This window comes from Camelus bactrianus, chromosome 23 (assembly GCF_048773025.1).
Source record: "Camelus bactrianus isolate YW-2024 breed Bactrian camel chromosome 23, ASM4877302v1, whole genome shotgun sequence".
Taxonomy (NCBI): domain Eukaryota; kingdom Metazoa; phylum Chordata; class Mammalia; order Artiodactyla; family Camelidae; genus Camelus; species Camelus bactrianus.
In genome coordinates this window covers 2,851,634-2,875,749 of record NC_133561.1, presented here as the reverse complement: position 1 = coordinate 2,875,749, position 24,116 = coordinate 2,851,634, and the positions used below count along the sequence as shown (strand labels likewise).

At 45.8% G+C, this 24,116-nt stretch overlaps 1 protein-coding gene across 4 annotated transcripts in view; it reads left to right on the top strand.

Annotated features, from left to right (window-relative positions):
* PTPRC (protein tyrosine phosphatase receptor type C) overlaps positions 1-24,116 on the top strand; it is a 103,060-nt gene that overhangs the window by 32,027 nt on the left and 46,917 nt on the right. Inside the window, exons 3-6 of one of the 4 annotated variants that reach the window (XM_010956271.3) lie at positions 15,201-15,227; positions 19,148-19,345; positions 23,082-23,225; positions 24,003-24,083. In XM_010956271.3, coding sequence (XP_010954573.1) covers positions 15,201-15,227; positions 19,148-19,345; positions 23,082-23,225; positions 24,003-24,083 — 450 coding nt within the window. The remainder of the gene's footprint in view (positions 1-15,200; positions 15,228-19,147; positions 19,346-23,081; positions 23,226-24,002; positions 24,084-24,116) is intronic. The other 3 variants (XM_010956273.3, XM_010956274.3, XM_010956275.3) reach the window with 3 other exon arrangements.

The window sequence follows — 24,116 nt, the reverse complement described above, 5'->3', positions numbered from 1 at the left end:
GGTCTCAGCCCTGCCTGTGCCGCGCACCAGGTGAAGCGCCCTGGACAAGCCGTGTGATGCTGTGTTCTCCTCGGCTCTGAAATCGGGATAACGGTCACACATACCCATGTGACTGCGGTGATGGAGGACGCTCACACACGTGGTCCACACACACAGGGGGTGCGGGCCGTCTTGTGTGGCGCCTGGCACGTACGTGCTGGGTGCGTTAGTGCTGTTATGACTGCATCGCTGTGACTGTGTGTCTCATAGCCTGTAGGTTGCTTGAGGCCAAGGACCGTGTGTCCTTAGCATCAAACATGGACTCATGTACATCAAAGGAACTTGAAAATACTTAGGGTGAGTCAATAAAGAGGGAACTATTTGTTTTCAGTAAACAAACAGACGCTGTTTTGCCTGTTTCCATGACAGAGGCTAAGTCCACGCTCTCACCCTCAGTTTGTTATTCTGAAGAATGGAAGAGTTTGTTCTTCTCACCCCCCAGTGGTATTAAGGAATGCAGTCTTTTATGGAAAAATCAACAAAGTAGTAGGAAAGAATGCAGAAGAATATATTCTCAAAATGAAACAGAATTTCCCCAGAAATAAGCTTCTGTGAGACATAGATTTTTTGAGACGGAAAGGTTTGTGAGACATAGATTTTTTTTTTTTTTTTTTTTTTACTTTGCTGGTATCTTTTAAAAAGCAAACCCAAATTTAAGAATTTTGGAGTCACTAAATATTCACAGATACTTCTCTCCAAAGATTTAATTCACTGATTTTTCACACTGTGGATGAATTACGTGCGCACCTGGGGGCTAAACCCTCAAAGGAAAGGCTCTTTGGCCAGCAGACTTCTGGGTGTTCTCTGGATATACCGTGAAAGAGCAATTACAACTTTTTTGAAAAAAATTGTGTCTACACACTTTCCACTGAATCCAAATTTATCTTCTTAAACCAAAGACCTTTATTTCCCTCATTTCCTTACTCCTCACATGCAGTAAAAAAGGCACTGCCTCTCTGGCCTCAAGACTGTGTCTTCTTTTTATGGGCGTCTGGACCAGTATCTCAAGTTCACCATCACTGCCTTAGGTGAAGGATGCTGTCCACATCTATGAAAAGCTGTGAGCACGTTTAGCTTTTATTCTTTTAAAAAGTCTATGCCATTGTCAACATCTCGTTAACAGTAAGAACCCACTTGATCTGGGCCTCATCGCCCCCCTGATTAGGGTCAACTGGAGTAGATGAGCATAATCAGACAAAGTGATGCAAAAAATGAAAATAAATCTTTTTCCTTTTCATAGATCAGGCATAGAATTATTTTTCTATCTTTGTGAATTTGGTGTAAGTTATAAAAATATGTTAATGAACTGATCATTCAAACCCAAGTGGTCCATTTTCTCTGGAAGGGTTTATCACTACAAAAGGATGACAGCGCCCCTATTCTTTTTCTTAAAAGGTTAATCTTCAACTCGGTCTTTAAACAATATTTTTTTTTATTCTACCTTTTTTTTAATGGAGGCACGGGGATTGAACCCAGGGCCTCATGCATGCTAAGCTTGAGCTCCACCATTGAACTCTCCCCTCCCCCAGGCAATCTTATTCTTAAAGTCCAGCTTTATCTGACCAGCAGCTGCGTGCCTGGATCTGAAATGGGTGGGCTCACTTCTGCTCTCCCTGCTGATGTCCCGTAAGCCTGCCGATGATCAGAATACCATTCCTGCCTCAGAACTGAGGGCTGTGCCTCAAACTCAAGGCTGTGGGTGCTCTGTGAGATTAAAACTGCGCCTTAACGTGAAAAAGGCAGTAAAAGACACGGCTATCGTGGGAAACAGACCCACAAAGAGCAGTTTTACTTGGGCCCCTCCATGTCCTCTCTCCACTATTACTGAGGGGCTTGGGGTTGTTGTTTTGTGCTTTTTAAATAACTTGATTCAGTCAAACCAGCCTCAGTGCAGCACATGGAGCCTGACGGGCTGTGTGGACACCCAGGCTGGCCCTGGCCACCGAGTTCTCAGGCAGAGAGAAGCCATGTTCTGAGGTTCTGAAAGGGCGATGATCTTAGCACCGCTTTAAAAGCCTGCGGTGTTCTTTTGCCTTTGGGGAGTGTCTCCGCCAGTCAGTGAGGAGGGACGGTGAACTGAGTGTGAGGCTGACAAGAGGCTGTGTCTTCCTCCATCCAGCTGTGACAATCGTTTTTTGGTGCGTTTGTCAAACTACACATCCGTGCAGTCAGTGAGGGGTTCTGGGGTAGTTTTCTAGGTGATGGCCTGATGTCTGGGACCCAGACGACATGGCCCTGGTGTCTGAGCACCTTTGGGAGGGGCGGCCTGGGACTCAGAGCCCGTGGGGCCCAGCCGTGTCCACTGCTGCTGCAGAGATAGAATCACGGGTGAGAGGTGATTGGGAAGTCATGTGTGTTTGAGGGCTGGTATCTTTGCTGTCACTCATAAGCCTTGATCTCAATAAGATGTTTTTAAAGCCCTCCACGTGGTGGGGGGAGTGCACAAGGAATGCATAAAACACAGCACTGCCTGTGCTAAGAGCATCCAAGCCAAGGGCACACGGAATACCGCATTCTGCCTGTGAACTCTGGACTCTAAATTTCTTGCCCAGCGCAAGTGGCATTAACCATAGGAAAAATCATGCGGAAATTCAGAATTCAAGACAGTAAGCAGGTACAGATTTTTACCTACCTCATAATTAAAAACAAAATGAGATCTGGCGGGCCAAGTAAATGAATACATGGCTCAGCCCCAAGAGCCTCTTAAAAGAGCTCTAACTACCACTGGGTTCCTGGTGCCCATTGCAAAAGGGTCACCATCGATGGCCACCAAGCGGAAAAGGCAGAGGGATGGATGGTGTTGACTGGAATGAACATTTACTTGACACCACCTGTGTGCCTGCTGTCTGTTTCGAGAAGCCCTGTACCACCACTACATCTCATCGTCCCATTTACTCACACACACACTGGGTGTGTGATTCTGTCTCTGCACAAGGAGAACGAAGCCCGCAGGCATTCTTTAACCTGCACCAGGTCCTGACGGGCTGAGCTAGGATTCAAAGCCAGGCCAGCTGAGCCCAATGCAAAGCCCAGGTCATTCTGGGCATTGTTTTGCATTCTGTTCTCCATCGCAGGCCATAAATATCGATGTATATGAAAATTCAAAAGCACATGAAAATGGCAAGAGGAACCACAATACCGTCTTGTGAAATGAGGAATTACACATCCCATATCTTACAGGGAGTTTCAAAATCACATTGCTCAAAGTTGTGTCACTGAGGGAACGCGTGCGGGGAGCTCGACTAAGACCAAAACCCAAGGTATTTATTATTTACCTTCCGTAAACGAGCCTTTGCTGTGGAAATGCGAGGGGTGCCGGTTTCACCGGCACCTGTAGGAGACACACAGAGAGTTAAGAAGTCCAGTGCCCAGAGGTGGTCGCTGCGATGGTGGTGACAAAAACAGTGATTAGGACCATTTTTGATTTCCTAAGTGAGGAAGTGCTCAGCGCTTACTCAAGGGCTGGGTGCTTAACTAAGAGCTTCACAGCCAGTATCTTATCGAACAGGCATAGAGCCTGACGAGTAGATATTACAGATTAACTGAAGGACTGCTGTTCAGAGAGGGTATGTCACCTTTCCAAGGTCACACTCCCTTGCGCTGTTTTCACAGTCTATGAGCTTAACTGGACCAGTCTACGTAAAAAGATAACTAATTAAAGTCAATTTATGATCAACATCCCCATGAGTGCGACATGATTATTATTCTAGAAGTCAGAAGACCTTAGTGGCCTGGGGAGACCAGGAAATTGCCATGAGGTTGAATTTGAACCAAGTCTGGAGGATGGCTCCAGGGTCGTTAAAAGAAGGAAAGATACTGCAGGCTAGGGTCAGATTAAACTGACAGGGAGGAAGGCGCCAAGTGCTTAAGTCCTGCTGGGTTGCCATAAATTGCATTTGAGCTGAGTTTGAAACGAGTGATTTCAGTTAAGCACATTGATACTGTTATTGGAAAGGCAAGTCAGAGCTGGACTGGGAAAGGTTTTCAGTAATAATAGTAAAGATTTTAGAATCTGCTACTAAAATAATTTAATGAGAACAGCGCATGTCAGCACCTTCTAAGAGTGGACTCGTGGGGCGGCAGAGCGTGGGCTGAGCATGCGTGAGGTCTTGAGTTCAACCCCCAGGACCTCCATTAAAAAAAAAGAAGGTGGACGCGGTGGCTGTATCCGGCATGCGTGTGGGGGGCGGGGCAGTCACAATTCAGAACTGAGTATAAAGGCTGGTGAATGAGGACAGGATGGGTGCTTGGACCAGGGAGAAGGCAGGGGAAGGGAAAGGAGCCCAGAGCCCAGAGAGGAGGTGTTCTCAGACCGTGGACTCAAAGTGCAAGGATCACGTGAAATGAATGTGGAGTCCTCCACTCCCAGAAGGTGGCCTTGTTCAGTTGGTAAAAAACGCAGGTGCTTTGGGGTCTGGCAAACTTGCGACTGAGTTTTGGCAGTTACTCACTCACTCTGTATTGGAGCAATTTATTTCAACGTCAAGTCTCTTTCTTTCCTTATTTATAAAACAAGAGTAACACCGCTGATCATGCAGAGGTAGGCCGAGGGGAGCAGGCATTCAAAAACCTGTTCCTTTTTCACTCAAGACAGAGGAAAACCTTCCTGACAGAAAAAGGCATGAAAAACTCACCCAATATGAACTTTTCTGTAAAAGTCAAATAAAAATGGTCTCCTGACCTTTTCCAGGACAGGTGATTTCTGGATGTTCATACACTAGGTTAGTATTTTCTATGCCCTGAAACTATTATTTTTAGCAATGACCTGGACAGTCAGTAGAAATACTCAGCATGGAAAACTGTTGATTGAAGAGTGTCAGGTGACATGGAAAGGCAGCGAGCCCCTCTGTACGCTTCTGCTTCTCCGGCGTGACCTTTCACGAGACTCCAAGTGTGACACTAAGGAAGTCACCTCACTCCTCCAGCTTGGGACAGTAGGGTTGATGTGGTATGTCGTGGGGGGAGGAACAGCCTTAAGAGATGGTGAAGGGTTCTGCACTTTTCAAAATAGCCTCGCCTCCTCTCTGGCCATTTCATCGTCTTGAGGTGAGAGGAGTGTGCATTCTATTTACAAACCAGGGCAGCTGCCTCACTGGCCTCTAGGCCATCTCTCTTCCACTGCCAATCTCTTTTCTCCAAGTTGCACTAGGTAATTAATGAATCAGATTTCATCACGGGCCCAGGAGGGGGTGACTTTTTATGTTACTGGAGAGAAGATTGGATTGAACTTTTTTTTTTTCACATTAAAATGTCATTGGCAAACGCTTTTCCAAACGAAGTGCTTCCAAGGGAAACGAGTCCTCTTCCTCGTCCTCCAGCGTTTTGGAACCACCTCTTCATTGAAACAAAAGCACAGCAACCTGCATCCAGCTTCGCTGCAGCTCCTGGCCTTATCAGCCGACCCCACCGTCGGCTGGAGACCTGTGGTTTCTCCCCGACGTGGGGCGGAGGATGCCGGCGCCATGGTAACGCGCTGCAGCATTTGCAGAGGCCCGCGCGCCTAACCGCACCAGCTACACCTCTTCCTTTCCTATAAAGGCTCAGAATCAGAAAAACAGAAGTGCAGCAAGGGGGAGAAACCGCAGGCGCAGAAGCGCCGCTGCCGCTGCTCTGGCCGTGCGAGCAGCCGTCCGGGGGCAAGAGCCGCTGAAAACCTCGCCTATCTGAGCGGGGAGCTGCTCCCGTTAGGCCCCGCTCCTTTAATGATTCTGAAAGTCAATCAAGTGTTTCTGTTGGGAGCTTTCAGCACCAGGAAATGAGAAGTTAGTAGTGCGTTTATCAGCCTTTGCTTTTTTTTTTTTTCTTTCTTTTTAATTGGAGTCTAGTCGGTTGGCAATGTTGTGTTAGTTTCTGGTGCACAGCCTGGTGATTCAGGCGTCCATACATATTCCTTTTCGTATTCTTTTTCATTATAAGCTGTTTGATTGCAAGATACTGACTGCAGTTCCCTGTGCTGTGCAGGAGGACCTTGCTGTTTATATGTTTGGTACACAGCAGTAGTGCCTGCAAATCCCCAACTCCCCATTTATCCCTCCGTCACCCCCGTCGTCCCCCACCCCCCGCCCCAGCGTTTGCTTTTACTTCCCTGCACTCCTGGGGCCTCGGCAGACCCTCGGACCCTTCTGTGAGACGGGAAACCAGTTGTTGGGCAGACTCCTCACTGCAGCCTAGTGTTGATCTGCGTTTTCCTTGTTATCTTGTATTTAGGTCACCAAAAAAATGGCGTAATTTTAATTTCACTCCCGGTTCGTTTAAAAAATGTGGACGGTGCCGTAAGTCATTGAACGCATCGCTGGATCCATGCACGCCCCCCCCCCCCCACTTTCTGCACCCCCCCCAGCCCCCTCTTTCCCTCGCCCACTCCTTCTAGGGGCGTAGGTTTGGTCCTGGGCAAGCTCTTGGTTCCGTTGTTTCGTTTTGAAGCATGGGCACAATCAGAGCAAGCCCTTTTCCGGCATGTTCTCTTTTTCCTTCCTTGAAGATTTGGGTGAAAATACTGAAGGCTAAGTTCATAGCTTGATTTTGGGTTTTTTACAGGCCTGTTCACAGCCCCCTCACCCCACCCCCACCCCCGCCTTTCTAAACAGTAAGAACCTACCTCTTTTATAGCCATTGTTCAGCTATTTGCACTTTGTAAAACTTAATTTCAGTGCGTGACTTACTCCGAATCCCACTTTGATGGTTCACACTCGACACATTACTCATCTTGGGTCTCTTTAGTGCAGCTACTGGATTTAGAATTAATCATGTTCCCCTTGTGGGAGTGTCTAGTTGAATAAGCTTGGACCTTTTTGGAGTCAGACGGATCTGCATTCAAAACCAAACTCTCTTCTGAGCTCTCTAGCCTTCATATATTTATTAGTAAATAGATGAATATCTTTATTAGATAGAGCCTTCATCTGTAAAAAGAGGACCATGCTATCTGCTTTGTGGGGTTTCTGATTAGATAAATGCGTGCCCTTGTTTACCATAGCACCGCCTACCCAGTAGTTGGTTAACAAACAGCAAAAACTATTAACAGCACCAAAGACACTGATAAAACAATGTCACCACCTGGGCAAGCGTCCTTTGGTGACTCTTCGTTTCTTTGATTATGCTCGTTCCCCACCCTGGAGGAAGTGAAGAGGTATGAAAACATATGCTTCCTAAAGATTAATATAATATAATACAGCTTTTGCTATCCTGAGTATATTTTATAAATTTGGTATTTATCCCTGGATTTTTATAAAGGAAAATGGACATTTTCTTAAGAAATAAAGACACACTTAATACAAAAATAAACCTATTCTGAGAAATGTTTTTAACGAGGCCACGCATGAGGAAGTGTTTTCACCAATCACCCTTAGCCCTTGCTTCTCACCGCCAGAACCATCAGAGCTGTAAGACGATTCCACTGCCCCAGCCACCTCTCACCTCAGATCCACTCAGTAGAATTTGCAGGGGTGAAGCCCAGGATTTTTAATCTGATTTCATCTCTATGTTTAATATATACATACAGTTGCACATCACAGACGCAAACCAGCATCACAGGCTGGGATCTCAGGACACTGAGGTCCCCTGGTCCTCTTGTCCACGACAGTGTCTACAAAATATCCACGGAAGAAACGGGTTTGTGGCAAATGCTTTGGGGGAGATTCTGGGTTGAGCAGAGCTGCATACATTTCTCTTTGCCTCTACTGCATTAACACACTGTATAAATCTTTCCAAGGGTCACATAGCATGATGCACTTCTGAAAAAGAGTTTGGCTGTGGGCCATTTTAAGACACGCGAATCTGAATCAAGGATCTCAGGTTGGCTGTCATCACACAGGAAGTAACAATCTTGTTTTCCCCCCTGTGATTTATAGATAAGTATTTTAAGATAGAAAGTAAGGCAAAGTGACTAATCTTTTATAGATGGTCATCTTGTGTGTATTAATTTTTTCTTGTTATTTGTTTAGTTAATTGAAATGGCAGAAATTGATAACATGATGCTTTAAGCCAAATATAAAAGACATACAAATGCACGCCTGCTTTCGGGGATGAGTGCACACTTGCATGCACCTACAGACGAGCAGGAATGCTTGTGTTGTTGCACGTGACGGCTGCTGGGAGACAGATGGGTGTGATTGCTGCATTTAAAAAATTATGAATTTAAAATTTTATCTCTCCTCCCAGGGGCCTGTGTATTTGCCCTGTTTATTGTCAGCTCAGCTTTGCAGACTGATACATTTCCTTTTTACTTGTGTTTTTATTCATGTGTGTGTGTGTGAGCTGAATGTTTAAACAGTTCTGTAAGGTCTACAGTAAGTAGGATTGGTCCTTGCCCCCATCCTCCTCCCTCCATCCTCCCCCATCCTCCACCCATCCTCCTCCCCATCCCCCTCCCATCCTCCTCCCCATCCCCCTCCCCATCCTCCTCCCCATCCTCCATCCTCCTCCCCATCCTCCTCTCCATCCTCCCCCATCCTCCCCCCATCGTCTTCCCCATCCCCCTCTCCATCCTCCCCCATCCTCCCCCCATCGTCTTCCCCATCCTCCTCCCCATCCTCCTCCCCACCCTTCTCCCATCCTCCTCCCCACCCTTCTCCCATCCTCCTCCCCATCCTCCTCCCCCATCCTCCCCCATCCCCCTCCCATCCTCCTCCCCATCCCCCTCTCCATCCTCCCCCATCCTCCCCCCATCGTCTTCCCCATCCTCCTCCCCATCCTCCTCCCCACCCTTCTCCCATCCCCCTCCCCATCCTCCCCCATCCCCCTCCCCATCCTCCTCCCCATCCTCCATCCTCCTCCCCATCCCCCTCCCCATCCTCCTCCCCCATCCTCCCCATCCCCCTCCCATCCTCCTCCCCATCCCCCTCCCCATCCTCCTCCCCATCCTCCATCCTCCTCCCCATCCTCCTCCCCCATCCTCCCCCCATCGTCTTCCCCATCCTCCTCCCCATCCTCCATTTTCCCAGAAGCCAAAACAAACACTAGGTGATTTCAGCACCTTTAAATGGTATTTTCTGCTGTCCTGCTGTTTCTTTTTTCTTTTATTCTCAAAAATTGTAGCCAGCATCTATTGACTTCCTTGCTTGATCTTGGAGTATTGTTTTTATCTCCCCTTGTTTTGCCCACAGATGCAATGTTGTCTCATTTCTGAGAAGATGAATTGCAGTTGGTTTCAGGGTCTTGTACTGTCTTGTTTCTCCCGGGTCTCCCTTTTGTTTCTCTTGGTCTCTGTCCTTAAAGGCTTCTGTCTGTGTTTCTTGGATGACTATTGCATTTAAGAGTGAGGCCGCCAAAAAGGTCTGTTGAAATTCTGTGTAATTGGTGGAATGTGTACATTATGGCTGTAACTAAATTGCATGAAGTCAGAAAGGCATTTAAACTCACTGGGCCTTAGTTTCCTTACCTATCAAAGGAGCTACATGTCAATAGATATTAAAATCTTAGGTTTCTATACCCACTGAGATGTCTAAAATTATTTTCTGGTTGGTTTGTGGGATTTTGGGCGCTGATAACAATAGACCCAATGCTTTAGCACAAAGTCTGCATAAATAATAAGAAAACGAGCCGTGGACAGTCTTCTGTCCATCTGCTCCTTCCTGAGTGTGTCTGCGAATGATTTACTAAACTCTTGTAAGTCTCAGTTTCATTTCCTGTGAAATAGGAAAAATAATTGCCAACTCATTAACTTTCTGGGATATTTAAGGGCAAAAATATGCAAAGAGGTCTGCATACTGTCTGATACACACTGTTTCAGTAAACTGTTCCTGCGATTATTGTATTTACTGATGGAAAGAAGGAAGACTGTCCTGTGGTCTCTGAAATCCAGATAATGCCTCGCTTGTCACTTGCACGGAGAGCTTTCTCCAGAGATGCTTATTAATTTGTTGTGACTCCTTGGGTTTGCTGTCTGTGAACTCTATATCAGATTTGCAGAATAAGTAAAAGTGCAATCCTTTCATTTTTATCTTCCTGCTTTACTATTATTATATACTTAGTGAGCAAGGAAAACCGTACATATCTGTTTTCGTGGACCCTTATTTTTGTCCTGATTTGCTTTTTTTCCATTTTTGGGTGGCCTTTGTGTCTATGGAGGTCAGGTTTGCATTCTCAACTTTTAAGACATGCCACCATTAATTTTAGGCTGGACGCTGAAAATAAGCATTTATGTTGTCTCTTCTGTTTCCCCCTTCTGTCCTTGTATTTTTCTCAGATTTACTGAACTAGACAGGTTTAAATCCCTTTGGAAATGGCATTCCATTCTTTTTGCAGAGGTAAGGGAAGGGTGGGGGGAGGGGAGATAGGAATGGCTGGGGTGGGGGGGAGAGGGGTGGTGGTAATGGTTGGTATGTAAAGCCCGAGTACGTCTTTTGAAATGTCATTTTCACTCCATTAATTCCTTAGTTTTTTGCTGAAATCTCTGATGGGGGACTTAGGGGTGTGACTTCAAGGTAACTGATTTGCCATCACTTAAACATTTTGAGTTGTAAAAGAAACATATTGGGAAAGGTAAATTCGGTAGCAATACATGTATTAGAATAACACAGCTTTGAAGATCAAGTGGTCTGTTATCTACATTTTCCTCTGTTTCTTGTACCTCGTCAATTCCATGGGTGATTCACAGGCACAGGTTTAAAGCACAAATGATCTACAGATTTCTGGTGCTATGGTGCCACCTACTGGGATATTTCTAAATATTCCTTTGTCTAAATGATGAAAACAGGCACTTACAAAGGAAAAAGAAGGTGTAGAAAATGTTGCCCCCAGAAGTAAAAGTCAAAGGGTAACACACGGAAGCCGCAGGTGCACGGCGGCACTCTGCTTTATTGTGCTCACCTGGCGAGACGTGGGCGCAGAGCTTAAGGGCACACTCGGCGCAGCTTAGACTTAGAGAAACGCGGTGTTTGATGCTGCTTTTCTTTCATTGTCACACCCTAAGTACGTGCCCTCTTATTTGTTACTGTTTCACATTTTTCTTTCCCCGCGTTCCACACCCTCCCAGCATTATTCACAGATAATGTTTACATACGTTGTAACGTTATTTATATGGACACAGCCTCCTAATGTTAAGCGGGCATTTATTATGCACTGGTTATTGAGTGCTTTAGGCAGATGTTTTATTTGCTTTGGGTTCATGTGACTCCACTAACTGTAAATGGTTGCTTTCAAGTGATGCACGAACTAGGGCTGTCACCCACTCCAGACAGCGGAGGTGACCTGGTTGGCCAGGCAGATCACTCCGTGGCTAAACCCAGCAGCCAAATGGGTAGATCGTGACACAACTAAATGACTCCTACAAGCACTCTTACCAGGTCTTGTTCAGCGCTGGTCCCTCCTGCTGTGATTTTGCTAATGTTCTGATGATGTCCGGTTCACGAAATGCAACAGACACTTGAAATCACTGCTCAGAGAACTGAGGAAGAGTTACAAAATGGGGTGAGATGTTGACACCTTGTGCAGACGGCTGCTGGTGCGGTCCCCTCTGAGGACGCACATCACTTCACCTACCCGCTGCCTTTCCTCATGCGGGGAGCCAGGCTCTGCGGGAGTGCTTGTTGGTGTCCCGCTGATGTTTCTGTAAAAGTCGTTGGATCATTTTTGGGGGGAGGGGGGAAATATGTCCTTTAGATATTACCTGAGTGCTACAGAGACGGTATATCTGCCTATAGGGTTTTGTGACTGTGAAACAAGTCATTTTAGTCGCATCCCAAGTCTCAACTGTGATGCCGAGGGCTCGGAGTTGTCTTTCAAAATGACAGGAGGCTGGTGTCTCTGCGTGTGTCTGCGTGTGTCTGTGTCTGTGTGTGTCTGTGCGTGTCTGCGTGTCTCTGTGTGTCTGCGTGCGTCTGTGTGTGTCTGTGTGTGTAGTCCTCTACAAAGAAGGTGAAATAAAGCATGAGGAATGCTATTGTGTTTTACTATCACTTGGTGGGAGAATTTAGGATCAGATTTTGAGATAGATTGGTAGAAAAAATGCATATTCAACTCGGGGATCCTTTGTGGGAAGCCAGCACGAAGGCAGAAGAAAAAGGAGAGTGATCGGTTTTTAGATATTACGCTGTTTTCCATGGATGCTGGATTTTCTGGTATTGAGGATTAAAAGGTTCGGGGGAAATGTTGGCTGTGGGGGCATGATCAGATCAGGAATACGTAGATGGCGGCACAGATAGGTATGTAGTTACACAGACGAGGTATTTCTCTGTTCCAAGCTCCGGAAGCCACTTCACAGCTAAACAAGAGGTGTGTGGGGAGCTGCAATACTTTGTTGGATGTTACTGTTGTTTGGTTGACTTTCCTGGTGAAATAACATCCTGCAGTAGATGGACACACTGCTGCATTTTCTCTGTCTGTGACATACGCAGAGCATTCACTCAGCACACTGCATTTAATCTGAAAGTCTGTGTTCAGTGTTAAGTTCACTTTAGCAGGTGTAGCACGACTGATCACTTGCTCTGCGGAGCAATCCTGATTAAGATGCTTTTTTGTTTTTACTTAGCTTATGAGCTGTTAACAAACACCAGTCTCTATGGAACCTGTAGCACTGGCTAGAATAATGTCCTTGCTGAAAGGTCGGATGTGAGGAAAAGCTTGCAGGACGAGATGATGGGGAAAGCGGGATGCCTGAAGGTGGAGAGCCGGTCCTGTGGAGTCAGATGGGCTCAGGCCAAGTCCGGGCTCGCACGGACCAGCCCCGAGAACTCAGCCACGGCCCCTGCCGTCTCTAAGCTTCTGGGAGCCACTGTGATGCTTAGGAAAGAAAATGCAAGCAGAGGGCTTAGCGTAGTGCCTGGCACTCAGGAAACAATGAATATTAGCGGTTAGTAACAATAAAATACTGTTAGGATAATATATTCTAGAATAATAATAAAATATTATTAAAATAAAGTATTGTTTCTTGAAACATTCTTAAAAAAGATAAATCTCTACAAACTTTCATCTTCATTTTGGTAACAGTTTGCTCTCCTTTTCAAGACGTAGATTAAAACGCTACACATCATCGCTTTCCTTTAAAAAAATGCATTGCTTTCGAACTGATTGGAATTAAATGAATATCTCCGGAGCTGTTAACATGTATGTGGCCTGATAAATGGGTCAGAAACATTTCTGTCATATTGACTCTAGGATTCATAGCGCTTAAGTGAGAAAAGAAGAAACAGCTTCCTTATCAGCCCCTCATCGTGTTTCTCATGTCCCCAATAAATAGGTGACAAGTTATAACTCCTTTTTATAAAATGCTCCGTGTCCTTTGCACTACGTATTTCAGTGGCCACAGATGGGCGGGTGGGAGCCGTAGACAGTCCGACCTGTGGAGTCAGCGATGGAGCTAGCACAGGCACCGCTAAGGTTCCTCTCTTCTCTGTCATCAGATCTATGTTTCGATTTCTCCTCCATATGAATTGATTCCGTCATGCAGGAAAGAAAGTCCGGCCTCGGGATCAGGTTTCTAACACTCGCTCTTGGCGTTTCTCCCCAGGCCGTTGTCTCCAGGCCTGCCGGGTTTCTCCCTTGCGTTTGCTCATGCTCCGAATCATCCAACAGTGACTTATCCACCACTTATTATGTGCAAGGCTCTTTGTTACGTAACCAAGGCTACTTGGTTCCTCCTCCCCGCCTCCTCGTCTTATTATATGATTCTTGCTGATCTCAGATGGAAGGAATTTTAGCTTTTAGTCATAGTCAGGTGCATGGATAACCTAAGTGTCTCTGCAGACCGCTGGAGGCTACGGCCGTCTCCACCTCTCTCTGTTTATCTATATGTCTTACGGATTATGAGCTTTTCAGGGCAAAGGAAACCTTCACCATGCTTGAAACGAGCCACTAATAGCGTGCCAGCAAAACCATAAATCTGCCTTGGACCTAACTGAATCAAATTAACTCATCTGAAGCTCCAAGGATTTAAGTGTTTCTATTGAGAAGGAGCACATCAAACAGGTTTAGACATTTAAAAGCTTCTCTGTTTCCCAGATAGAGAGGAGACAGGTATTACATGAAGTGTGTTCACACATGCAGACCAACTTGAACATTTTGAATGCGGCGATACGGGAAATTCCTTCCAAGCCGTTACCATGATGGCTCTTCTTCCTTTTGCTTAAAACATGAGCGATGTTAGCTACTGCTACACCGATATCTTATTTCCCTTATTCCTTCTTTTGCAAATCACAACTCTAAGAACCTAATTTAGAAGGAAATAAGAATAAATGAGAGGAGGGGCAGAGAACAGCTCAAGTGGTAGAGCGTGTGCTCAGCACACACGAGGTACTGGGTTCAGCCCCCAGCACCTCCTCTAAAATTAAACAGATCAACCTAATTACCACCCCCCCAAATCAACTGAAAAAGAAAGACTACATAAAATTTTAAAAAATGAGAGGAGAAGGAAGATTATTAATGGGAAGATAAAAATGAAAAGAAAGTTATTTTATATCGGGTAGAAGGGTAAACGCTGAGTAAACAGGGCAAGGATGCAGATGCAAATAATGTAAACTTAAAACAATACTTAAGTATGAATGATTCAGGAAAAGTAGACAATATAGTGAGAGAATAAGAACATGGTCTATGTATTTTAAACTATATCTTGTAATAATTATGCACATTTATATATTGTATATTTCGTATATGTGCGTAAAATAAAAAGAAACATTTTATTTCGTAGAACAAACCAGGGGGGTGTAATTGAAGAATACAGGATCATGCACCTCTGATGGCGCTTCTGGGGGAGAATGTTTTTTCCCATCAGTGTGTCCTCAGAGCATGGAATCCCAAGGCAGGCAGGTGTCTTAAACACGAGAGGGTCCGACCTATCCAGTCAATCAGTAATCGTTATCTCAATAAATGAATGCACTTGGGAAAACCTTTTGAGAAGTCTTTTCAAAGTCTTTTGCAGACAAGAAATTAATTCCAGTAGCTCTCCTTTATTCTATTATGTTTTTAAATTTTACCTGAGATTTCAAAACCTAATAGCATAGTTTTGACACACCTGGGCTTTGTAAACGTGATAGCAATAGGAGGAATATGGTTTCATTGGGGTAAAAGGTACTGAAAGTTGCCACTTTGTAAATGTGAACTAACAGAGGTGTATATACATACACACACACACGCATGTATATGCATGTATATACATAAATCTAACTTACATTTACACATGTGTGTATGAAGTTTGAATCTTTCTAAGAGATGCTTTTTTTTTTTTGCAGGACAAGGTGTGGATACTACAACTAACGGTAGGAATTAATATTTGGATTTTACTTACTTTATTTTTTGTTGCCAATTTTATATACTTAATATTGATAGAATTTTCCATTATCATCTAGTGAAATCGTTTTTAAGGACAAGCTTTATAATCATGAATGGTCCTTGACCTTCTCTTGATCATAATATGCCTGCTTATAAGTTTTGGTAACTACCTGAACATATATATTATTACTTGTAAATGTATTTTGTGTATAAAGTATAGCCTTTCTTATATGGACAGCAAATCACATGGTAGATTTCCAACCTCTTTTTTAATTTTAACATTGTAAATAAATTTATTTATTTTAGTTTGATCACAAAACTTCATAGTGAAGGAGCTATGTGAGAAATTAGAGAGAATTCTAAACATAATTACATACATATAAATTCCTGCAAGAGAAAAGCTTTGACATTATTTAAGATAGTTTGTCATAATCATTTCCAAATTCTATTGTCACAACTGAATTCAGTTTTAACAAGTTGTCCTAATCCTGAGATAAATTTAAGCAATGCAGATGCTGACAATAAATTCATACATATCACGTGCAAAAGAAGAGAGAGAAATTAGATTGCATCTGGTTAAAAGTTAATTACATCGCTAAAGTGTTACTGTTATGAAATTATATTATTTGATTTCCTGATCAGTTATATGGTTGACATTATGCAATGGTAGGTAAAGCCGTTAAGATAACCTGATGTAACCATTATAAGGCACAGTTCTAGTGAGGCACATTCACAGTGTTCTGAGAACTGGATTATTAAAGGAACTATTTCTGTAATTAAAGAAAAATTCATGCCGAACTTCAGAAACAAAGAACTGTAACAAAATGTTCCTGAATATGCGTAAGAAGCGTGCGGTCTTAATTTTAAAAGGCGTAATATTGGGACTTTGTAGTTTTATAGTGCCTCGAGAGGTTCCATCCGTACACGAAAGTCGCTGCCGCTTAGCGGATTGTGATTGGCTTATGCCACCTACTGGGGCGCAGCTGGGCATTCCTCCTTTGCGGGAGGATAAGTTCATCTCAACCACAGAGACCGGTTGCTTCTGCAGGTGGGGTGGGAACGGGGTGGAAAGGGGAGTGAATGTTTGAAACGATAGGTGACCCTCACCTTGCGGAGAGCTTCCACAATCTCTGCATGGACTCTGTTACCGCAAGCCTCCCGGGGATGGAGCCAGGTGAGTTAGAACCGTGATTCCCAGGTGCCAATCCAGGACGGCCCCTGCCAAACACCGCCAGCAGGACGGAGACCAGTGGGAACCAGCGCATCTGCAAAGCGTGCGCGCGGGGACCGCGTGGGATTGGCAACTGGAGCGCGCGTCTCCTAACCCTAAATTAAACTCTTATTTATGAACCCAGGGAGTGTGCACGGAGCTTTAGAATGAGTGCAAGGGTGACGGGACTTCTGGGTGGGAGGGTGGCTCTCAGAACACCGTTTCTTCACACACCAGGGACTAAATGTGCTCCAGACCAGAGTGCCTTAGGGGTGCGGCTCTTCAGAACGGTAGAGCACTGTCCTGTGGGGTGTTTGGGGTGACTCTCCTTCTCTGTAATTCAAATCTGACAAAAGGATGGAGTGGGTGATACAGGGAGAAGGTTGCAACATTTTCCTCAAAGCAAAAGGGATCATCGGAACCCTGCCACTCCCAAGTGAGTTCAACCTAAACATAGCAAACAAATAATGGGTCTAGTCTCTAATGATGAACGTGAATTAATGTTATTGGACAGAACTTCAAGCCCTTCCTTCCCTCTCTTCCATCTTCTCTCCCCCCTCCACCTCCCTGACATGTTTTTTTTAATAAATTTTTTCTTGCGATGAGAACGTTTATTTTTTTTAATTTTTAAATTTTTATTCTTTTTGGAGAGGGCAGTCATTCCCACCTTTTAGTCAACATATATCAATGAGAGAACGAACACAGGTTAGATTTATGATTTTGCACCAAAGACAGGAAGACATTCCTTGCCTGTTACTTAGTTGGATGTGATGGCATGTAATTAAGGGTGAAAATGTATTAGTAAAAATATGTATTTGTGAGTTATTAGGATGTGAAATTTTAGAGGTTGGACATTTTCTTTGGAAAATAACACACAGAACAACCGTGCGACCCTTTGGGGCTCTGTAATCACAGACCGCTCTGCGGTCTTTCCTGGGCGCTGGCGTGGAGGGGAGGAGGGGGGTCTACAGGGCTCAGAGAGGGTTTATGTGTATTTAGCAAACATGGATTTCACGTCACCTGTGACATTCACGAGTGAAGCTGGGTCCTCCCTGTGTCATCTTCCTGTTCCTAGTCAGTGACCCTCCGTTCCTGTTCTCAGTTCTGTCCTGTCTTAGCATTTCTGCCCCTTTTCTAGCCCCCCCAGTTGTCCCCCCTTCCCCTATCTGTGCTGTGCTGTCTCATCCAGCCTTGTTGAGCTGAATGAACAAAACTACTAGTGGCATATAGCTCCATTTTTCACTAATTAGACATTGAAAAACATAAAATGTGCTATTCGTAGAAGTAAATACATGTCAAACAGAGAACATTAGGGAAACACCTCTATAATCCTAATCTTCAGCGATCACAGTGCTGTTTTGCCTTTTTAAAACAACTGGCGAACTCCCCCATTCTCTGAGATAAAGGAGCACTGTTTCCGGGCAAGAGAGCGCGACGCAGAGGCTTCAGCACGCGGTGCCATTGGCCCGCTCTGCTCTCAGGCCAGCTGTGTGAGCACCACCACACCCCGCCTCCTCTCAGCTTTCTTCTTCTGAGGTGCACTGGGGCTGTGGGAGATGGTATATCAGTATCTCAAATTGTGTTTCTTTCGTTGTCATGAAAAAAACCCATTTTTATAGACTTGGGTCATTCGTCTATTTGTTTATGAAATTTGGCTTCCAGTCTTTTACCTGGCCTTCGCTTTGTTTGAATTTGATCAATTAAAAAAAAAAATCAGTGTGTGCCTTTTAGAAGTTTGGTCTTTTATTTTTTTCTCCTGGAACCCTAGCCCTCTGCATAATCACGTCCCAATTTTATCTTTATTCTTTTCTTCATTGATACATCTTTTACAATTTCTCTTTCTTTCCTTCCTCTCTTTCTTCCTTCCTCTCTTTCTTTCTTTCTTTCTTTCTTTCTTTCTTTCCTTCCTTCCTTCCTTCCTTCCTTCCTTCTTTCTTTCTTTACAATTTCTTGGAGTCATCTTTATGCCTTGGATTTTATCCTTCTGAACCTAGTTGCTTTGCACATTGAGAATCTAGCAATTAAGTGGGAAGAGGTCAGAGACTAGTTGCTTTTAGCTCCATTTCCCCATTTTTACCTTTAGCAACTGTTCCATGGCTTTTACTATTTTTATTTATTTATTTTAGACTTTTTTAAAATAGAGGTACTGGGGCTTGAACTCAGGACCTCATGCATGCTAAGCATGTGCTCTGCCACTGAGCTATACCCTTCCCCTAGACATTTTTTCAAAGTATTTTTCTTCCAGTTTTTAAAAATTGAGATATAACTGACATATAGTGCTATATACTTTTGGGGGGTGCAGGGGAGGTAATTAAGTTGTATTTATTTATTTATTTATTTATCTTAGTGGAGGGACTGGGGACTGAACCCGGAATCTCCTGCTTGAGAGGCACACACTCTACTGCTGAGTTTGTTTTCAATCTTAATCTATTATATCTACACCTCTGATGGCATCTACAGCTGTATCTATGCAGGTGCACATACGTGTGTGCACTTTCAAATGCACACGCCTATACACATATACACCGTGACTCACAGCTGTGTGGTGTGTGCATGGGCACACACGTACATGTATGCACATTTAAGTACACATCGTCATGGATGGGAGTCAGTAGGCTCAGATGGGCTGACGTTTCAGGATATGATTCACCTCACCTGTTGATTTTCTCCTCCCTGCATCTCTCATGACTGTGGCAGGACTGAACACAACAGAGGCGTCCACAAGTCTGCCTCCAAGTGACCCCTTTCCTGCTCGCACCACTGCATTCTCACCCGCAAGCATCTCTGAACCAGGCAAGGCCGCCTCAGAGACCGTGCCTCCTCTAAACCCAGGCAGCCCCACCGCGGAAGTCTCCTGGGACCATACGGCTCACAATGGGACTCCTGCTGTCACAGGTTGGCGGACATCCTAACTCAGATGGGGTTAGGGAGACTTGGCTCTCTTTCTGTTTTTTCTTTATTTCTTCTTCTTTTTTTAAATTTTAAAGTCATCAGAACAGTTTTTCTTTAAGTGTTTAGGTTCTTTGTGTGTGATCTTACAAAGTGTGTAAAACACAGAACATCCAGGTGTGAATGAAACGTTGGCTGACTGAAGTGATGCCCTGGGGCTGTCAGGGAGCAGGGGGCGAGGGAAGTCCGCCTGGGCAAAATCCGGGTTGGGGGTGTTTTCGGTGTTCCCTGATCTGTCTCTGCCAACCACATCATTCTCCTGGTCCCGCTCACCTAGGCTTCCTGTCGGCCCGACAGGTCAGAACTCCCTGCTGCGGGTCTGGGTCGGCCCCGCCCTCCCTGGCTCTTACCCTGGAGTAGAATCTTTCTTGGTTCAGTTTCAGATTCTCAATATCAGAAAATTATCAGAGACAGACAGTTCATTTTTTTTTTTAACCACACTGAGGATTAACAATCCAGTTTAGTTATTTGGATTTCTTCTAGCAATAGCTGCATTATTTTTCAAAAATTAATAAATTAGGGTTGTGCATCCTAATGGTAGAATTTAAGGTACTGTGGCCAAGTTCATAGCAAAATATCAGGCTACCGTAGGAGGTGTTTCTGCCCGGCGTAGCCCCGGATGCCCCTGGAATCCGGGGGCACCCCGATCTGCTTGTTGGTCCTTTGTGAAGCAGACAGTTTCTAGACATGCTCTGATCAGAGACTGAGCTCTGTGTTCAGTAAGGTCATCAGTCTTGGCTTGGAGCACAAGCGTGGGGAGCTCCGGCCCGGACTTGCGGCCCAGGGTATGTGCAGAGTTTTGAGCACCATCTTGATGGAGGTTTCTGGCTGCCCTCCCGCCAGGTGAACTGAAATACGGGCAGACTGGCTCTTGAAGAGACGGAGCCATTTCCCACTTTGGTAAACTGTAATACCAGTTTGCTGCTTATAACCTCTCGGTATTTGAAATTTTCACCTGCGCTGGGGAGGTGTTGATGCAATGACCTCACCTTCCGGCCATCGGCGTCCGTCAGCGCGGACGCTGCACCTGTCGGCGCCCGCGGGCCCGCTGGCGCCCTCTGCCGGCCGTGGCGCCCGGACGCCTGCCCCGCAGCGTCAGCCCCGCTCCCGGGCCGCGCCAAGTCCGGGCTGCCGGCCGCCTAGACTCGTGCAGCTACGAAGAGCGCACGGACACCATTTAACGACGCGGGGAGGGAATCCAAGCGCTGGTCCACGGGTCGCATTTGCTGGTTGATGAATTTGGAAATTCATCCTTTCATAGTTACCCTCCCGCCAGGAGACCACGTAACAAAGGTCCTTGTAATGGAGATGAAATACTAAAGAATGAGAATTACGAGTGCACTGGGAAAGCCTGTTCACGGGGTTCTTCAGGGCTTCCTCTGTTTCTGTTTGGGACAAGTGTTACTGCGCAGTGAAAACTTCCTTTCGTTAGAGATGAAGAATGTGTACGCAGATTCTTTACTTCAGGACCTCCTGCCAGTAACAGACGGATGAAAAGCAGGCCGTGCCTCTTATCGATGAAGCGCACTGAGAAATTGTAACCACAAGTACACTGTTTATTAAAAGACTGAAAAAAAATTAGATGCTTACATTCTCCGTTCGAACACCAAGATTCTTTCAGTTAAGCACCTCTGTCTATAAAAGCTGCAGACTATCCCCTCCCTGGTCTTTCCAAAATCACTGTCTAATCAGTTCACGGTGCCCTTTTTTATCCTGGAAAACAAGCATGTTTCTCGGGTTAAAAATGCACACAGACACGTGTAGCCATTAGTGACCTGAGGGCCTGGAAGTGACAGGTGTGAGTGGGGAGCCTGACAGCACAGTGACTTTCCCTTCAGTATGAATCCCACGCGGAAGCAATATATATCAAGTAGAGTAATTATTATTTTGAAGCGTTAAGACACTTCCCTTGGCCTGAAAAATCATGACAGGCAATCCACAGACTTTAAACATCTGGGAAAAGAGCTGCCCTCACCTCCCTGCCTGGTTTCCTGGCTCCCACTACCGTGGGAACCGCAGTAAAAAAAATGTGGCGCTGTTAGCAAATCCATGGATTCCCGGGGTGTGGCCGGGAAGGAGGCATGACCTGGGGGCTGATTGTCACACAGACTACTCTGCTTTGCCCCATCAAGGAATTCTTCCTCTCACAGGGGCGCATTCCACTGGTTAAAAATCGATTAAGATTGATTAACCTAATTAAAATAGTAATTACCACTCCTAAGCCATCCTTGAGATTACCTGCTCAAGGGAAGTGGTTTTCATATGAAAGGGGAGGTGGGCGATTTAGCGAGTGGGGGAGGGCCCCTCAGAACCTCCTGACGACCAAGGACACCTGGGAGGGGCAGAGAGAACACGGGTAAGCGAAAAGAGAAGAAAAGAGTGTGGAGGAAGGCAAGCCTGGCTGATCCCAAAATTTGCAGAAGGCCAGTTCTGTGCCTCCTATTTTTTTTAAAGGATAAAAAAAAAAATGCATTTTCTACTCTTTTCCTTGCTCTGTTGGAACCTTCCTCTGAGAAGCCAGAGCTGAAAAATTGATGTTTCTGTTGTTCATTCTATTCCACGATTGAGTTAAATTTGGAAAGTTTAGTGGTTTTTGAAGATTGAGCTGAGAACCCAAACTCAGAATTTTGGAAGATGCCCGTTCAAGCCTCGTGACGTGTACATGTGTGATTGGAGGCCGCCTGCGTGCTGGCATCGGAGCACGTGCGCCCGTGCGCTGGGCTTGAATACTGAGGATCCGACTGCAAATCCAAGACTAACCTCACACTGTTGAACCAGTGACCCCAGGGATCGTGACGGTGAAATAACCACATGAACTCAAATAGGAGCTGGTCCGAATTTCCTTTGCCTTTGTCGGGACCACTAGCAAGGTGCTGAGCAGGCGGTGGGCACCCAGTGAGCGCCCGTGGCCCGCCTGTGCTGGGAGGAAGGTGCGACCTGCTGTAGGTGCTCTGACCTTGATGATGGAACGTCCTGACCAGACACAGGGTGGGGTCTCGTGGGCGGCCACCCTTGATGGTCTACACTTGCTAGCATGTATGAGGTTGGAGAGGAGGGGATGTTGTCTGTGTAACGTGGAGGCTCGTGGGCTCCAATCCCGTCTGAGTTTTCCTGGTCTCCGTAGAGAAGGTAGAATTAGGACCTTCAGCTGGAAGGAAAAAACCCGAGCTCAGCAGCTGCACGGGCAGCATCCCCTCCAGCTCTGCTTCAGGAAAATTAGGCGAAGCACCTGCACCCAGGGGTCCCTCCCTAGAGAGGCGCGTCCCACCTGAGGTGCTGGGCAGGGCGGGCCGCAGGCCCCCGTGCAGACCTGGCCGCAGCCTCTGGCCCTCAGAGCTCACTTCCAGCCCTGCTGTCTCGGCAGCAGCCAGCGGCTCCCACTCTGCGTGTTCTCAGGGCTCTCTAAAGCAGCCCTCCCACGGGCAGTCCTCCAGGCGGAGATCCCAGACCCTTTCCAAATGTGTGCTGTGCTTGCAAAACTGCGCGGGATCTGAGCCGTCTGTCCGTGAGCTCGTCCCTCCCACAAGCCGTGCTGCTTTGCAGCCCGTTTTGCAGGCACATACGTTGTGGCGTAGCACGAGGGCTGCAGCAGCAGCGGGCATGCGGACGTTGGCTGCGTGGCCCCTGCCCTGGCGCGGGCGGCAGGGGTGCGTGGCGCTGCTGACGACCTGTCTGATTGCAGGTGCTCCCGGAGAGAGGATGACAGCCCGCACCTTGCCCGCAGACACTGCTCCCTCACCAGCAACCACCCTCAGCCCCGCACACAGCAGCCTCGCTGCCTTGCCTCCACGCATCTCCAACTCGACCACCAAAAATACCACCTCAGGTTTGACCGTGATGCTCTAGGTGTTTTAGGTGCTGGATGATGAGATAAAAACTTGAAACTTTCATGCAGCTCTTTCATTTCACACCAAATATTACTTGCAGCTTTCCCATTTTACCAATTTTCACATATTGTTACTAAATTAGGCAAAACACTCCTCCCCAACTTACCAGAAAGCTTTTTCTGGGCCTATTTTATTTTATTATTTATGTTATAAAAGTTTATGGCAAAGAAGAAAGATAACAGATTTTAGTGTCATCTAGCTGAGAGCAAATCCAGCCTCTTAATTTCCTAGCTGACTTTGGGACAAGTGACTCTTAGCTTTCTGTGTGTTGGTTTTCCCTTCTGGAGAAATGGATGTAATGATATTCATTTCACACAATGGATGTGAGCACTGAATCTGTAAAAAGCCTGGTATGAAATGAATAGAACAAAAGTGTAACTGGTGTCCTTGTTAGTAATTAAAATAAGGAGAGTGGTAACTGATCGGGTAAGGACTAGCCTGGGCAGGACTGCACATCAAGGCAGAATTGTACCAAGCAACGAACGGCTTCCTCTCAGCTTACCTGATGCTTAGTTCCAATCCTTTGAACTGTTAGTTATCTTAAAGAGCCTTGTGTAGATTAACCTTTGATTCACTTTCTTGTTTTAAAAAACAAGCGAGTGTCAATTCAAACTAGGAAGAGATTCGGTTAAGTTGGTCTTTGCTGAAGCGTTTCCGCCTCGCCCTGCAACGTGACAGACGCATTAACCGGTGTTCCTCTGTTCATTTCCTTGCAGATTCGCTCTCCACACCCCCTGCACCATCCTCTCTGACCACTGCAGCAAGCACGTACTCTGCAACAGCTCCCACAACCATAGGTGACAGCCTGACCCCCAGTCATGCAGTCACAC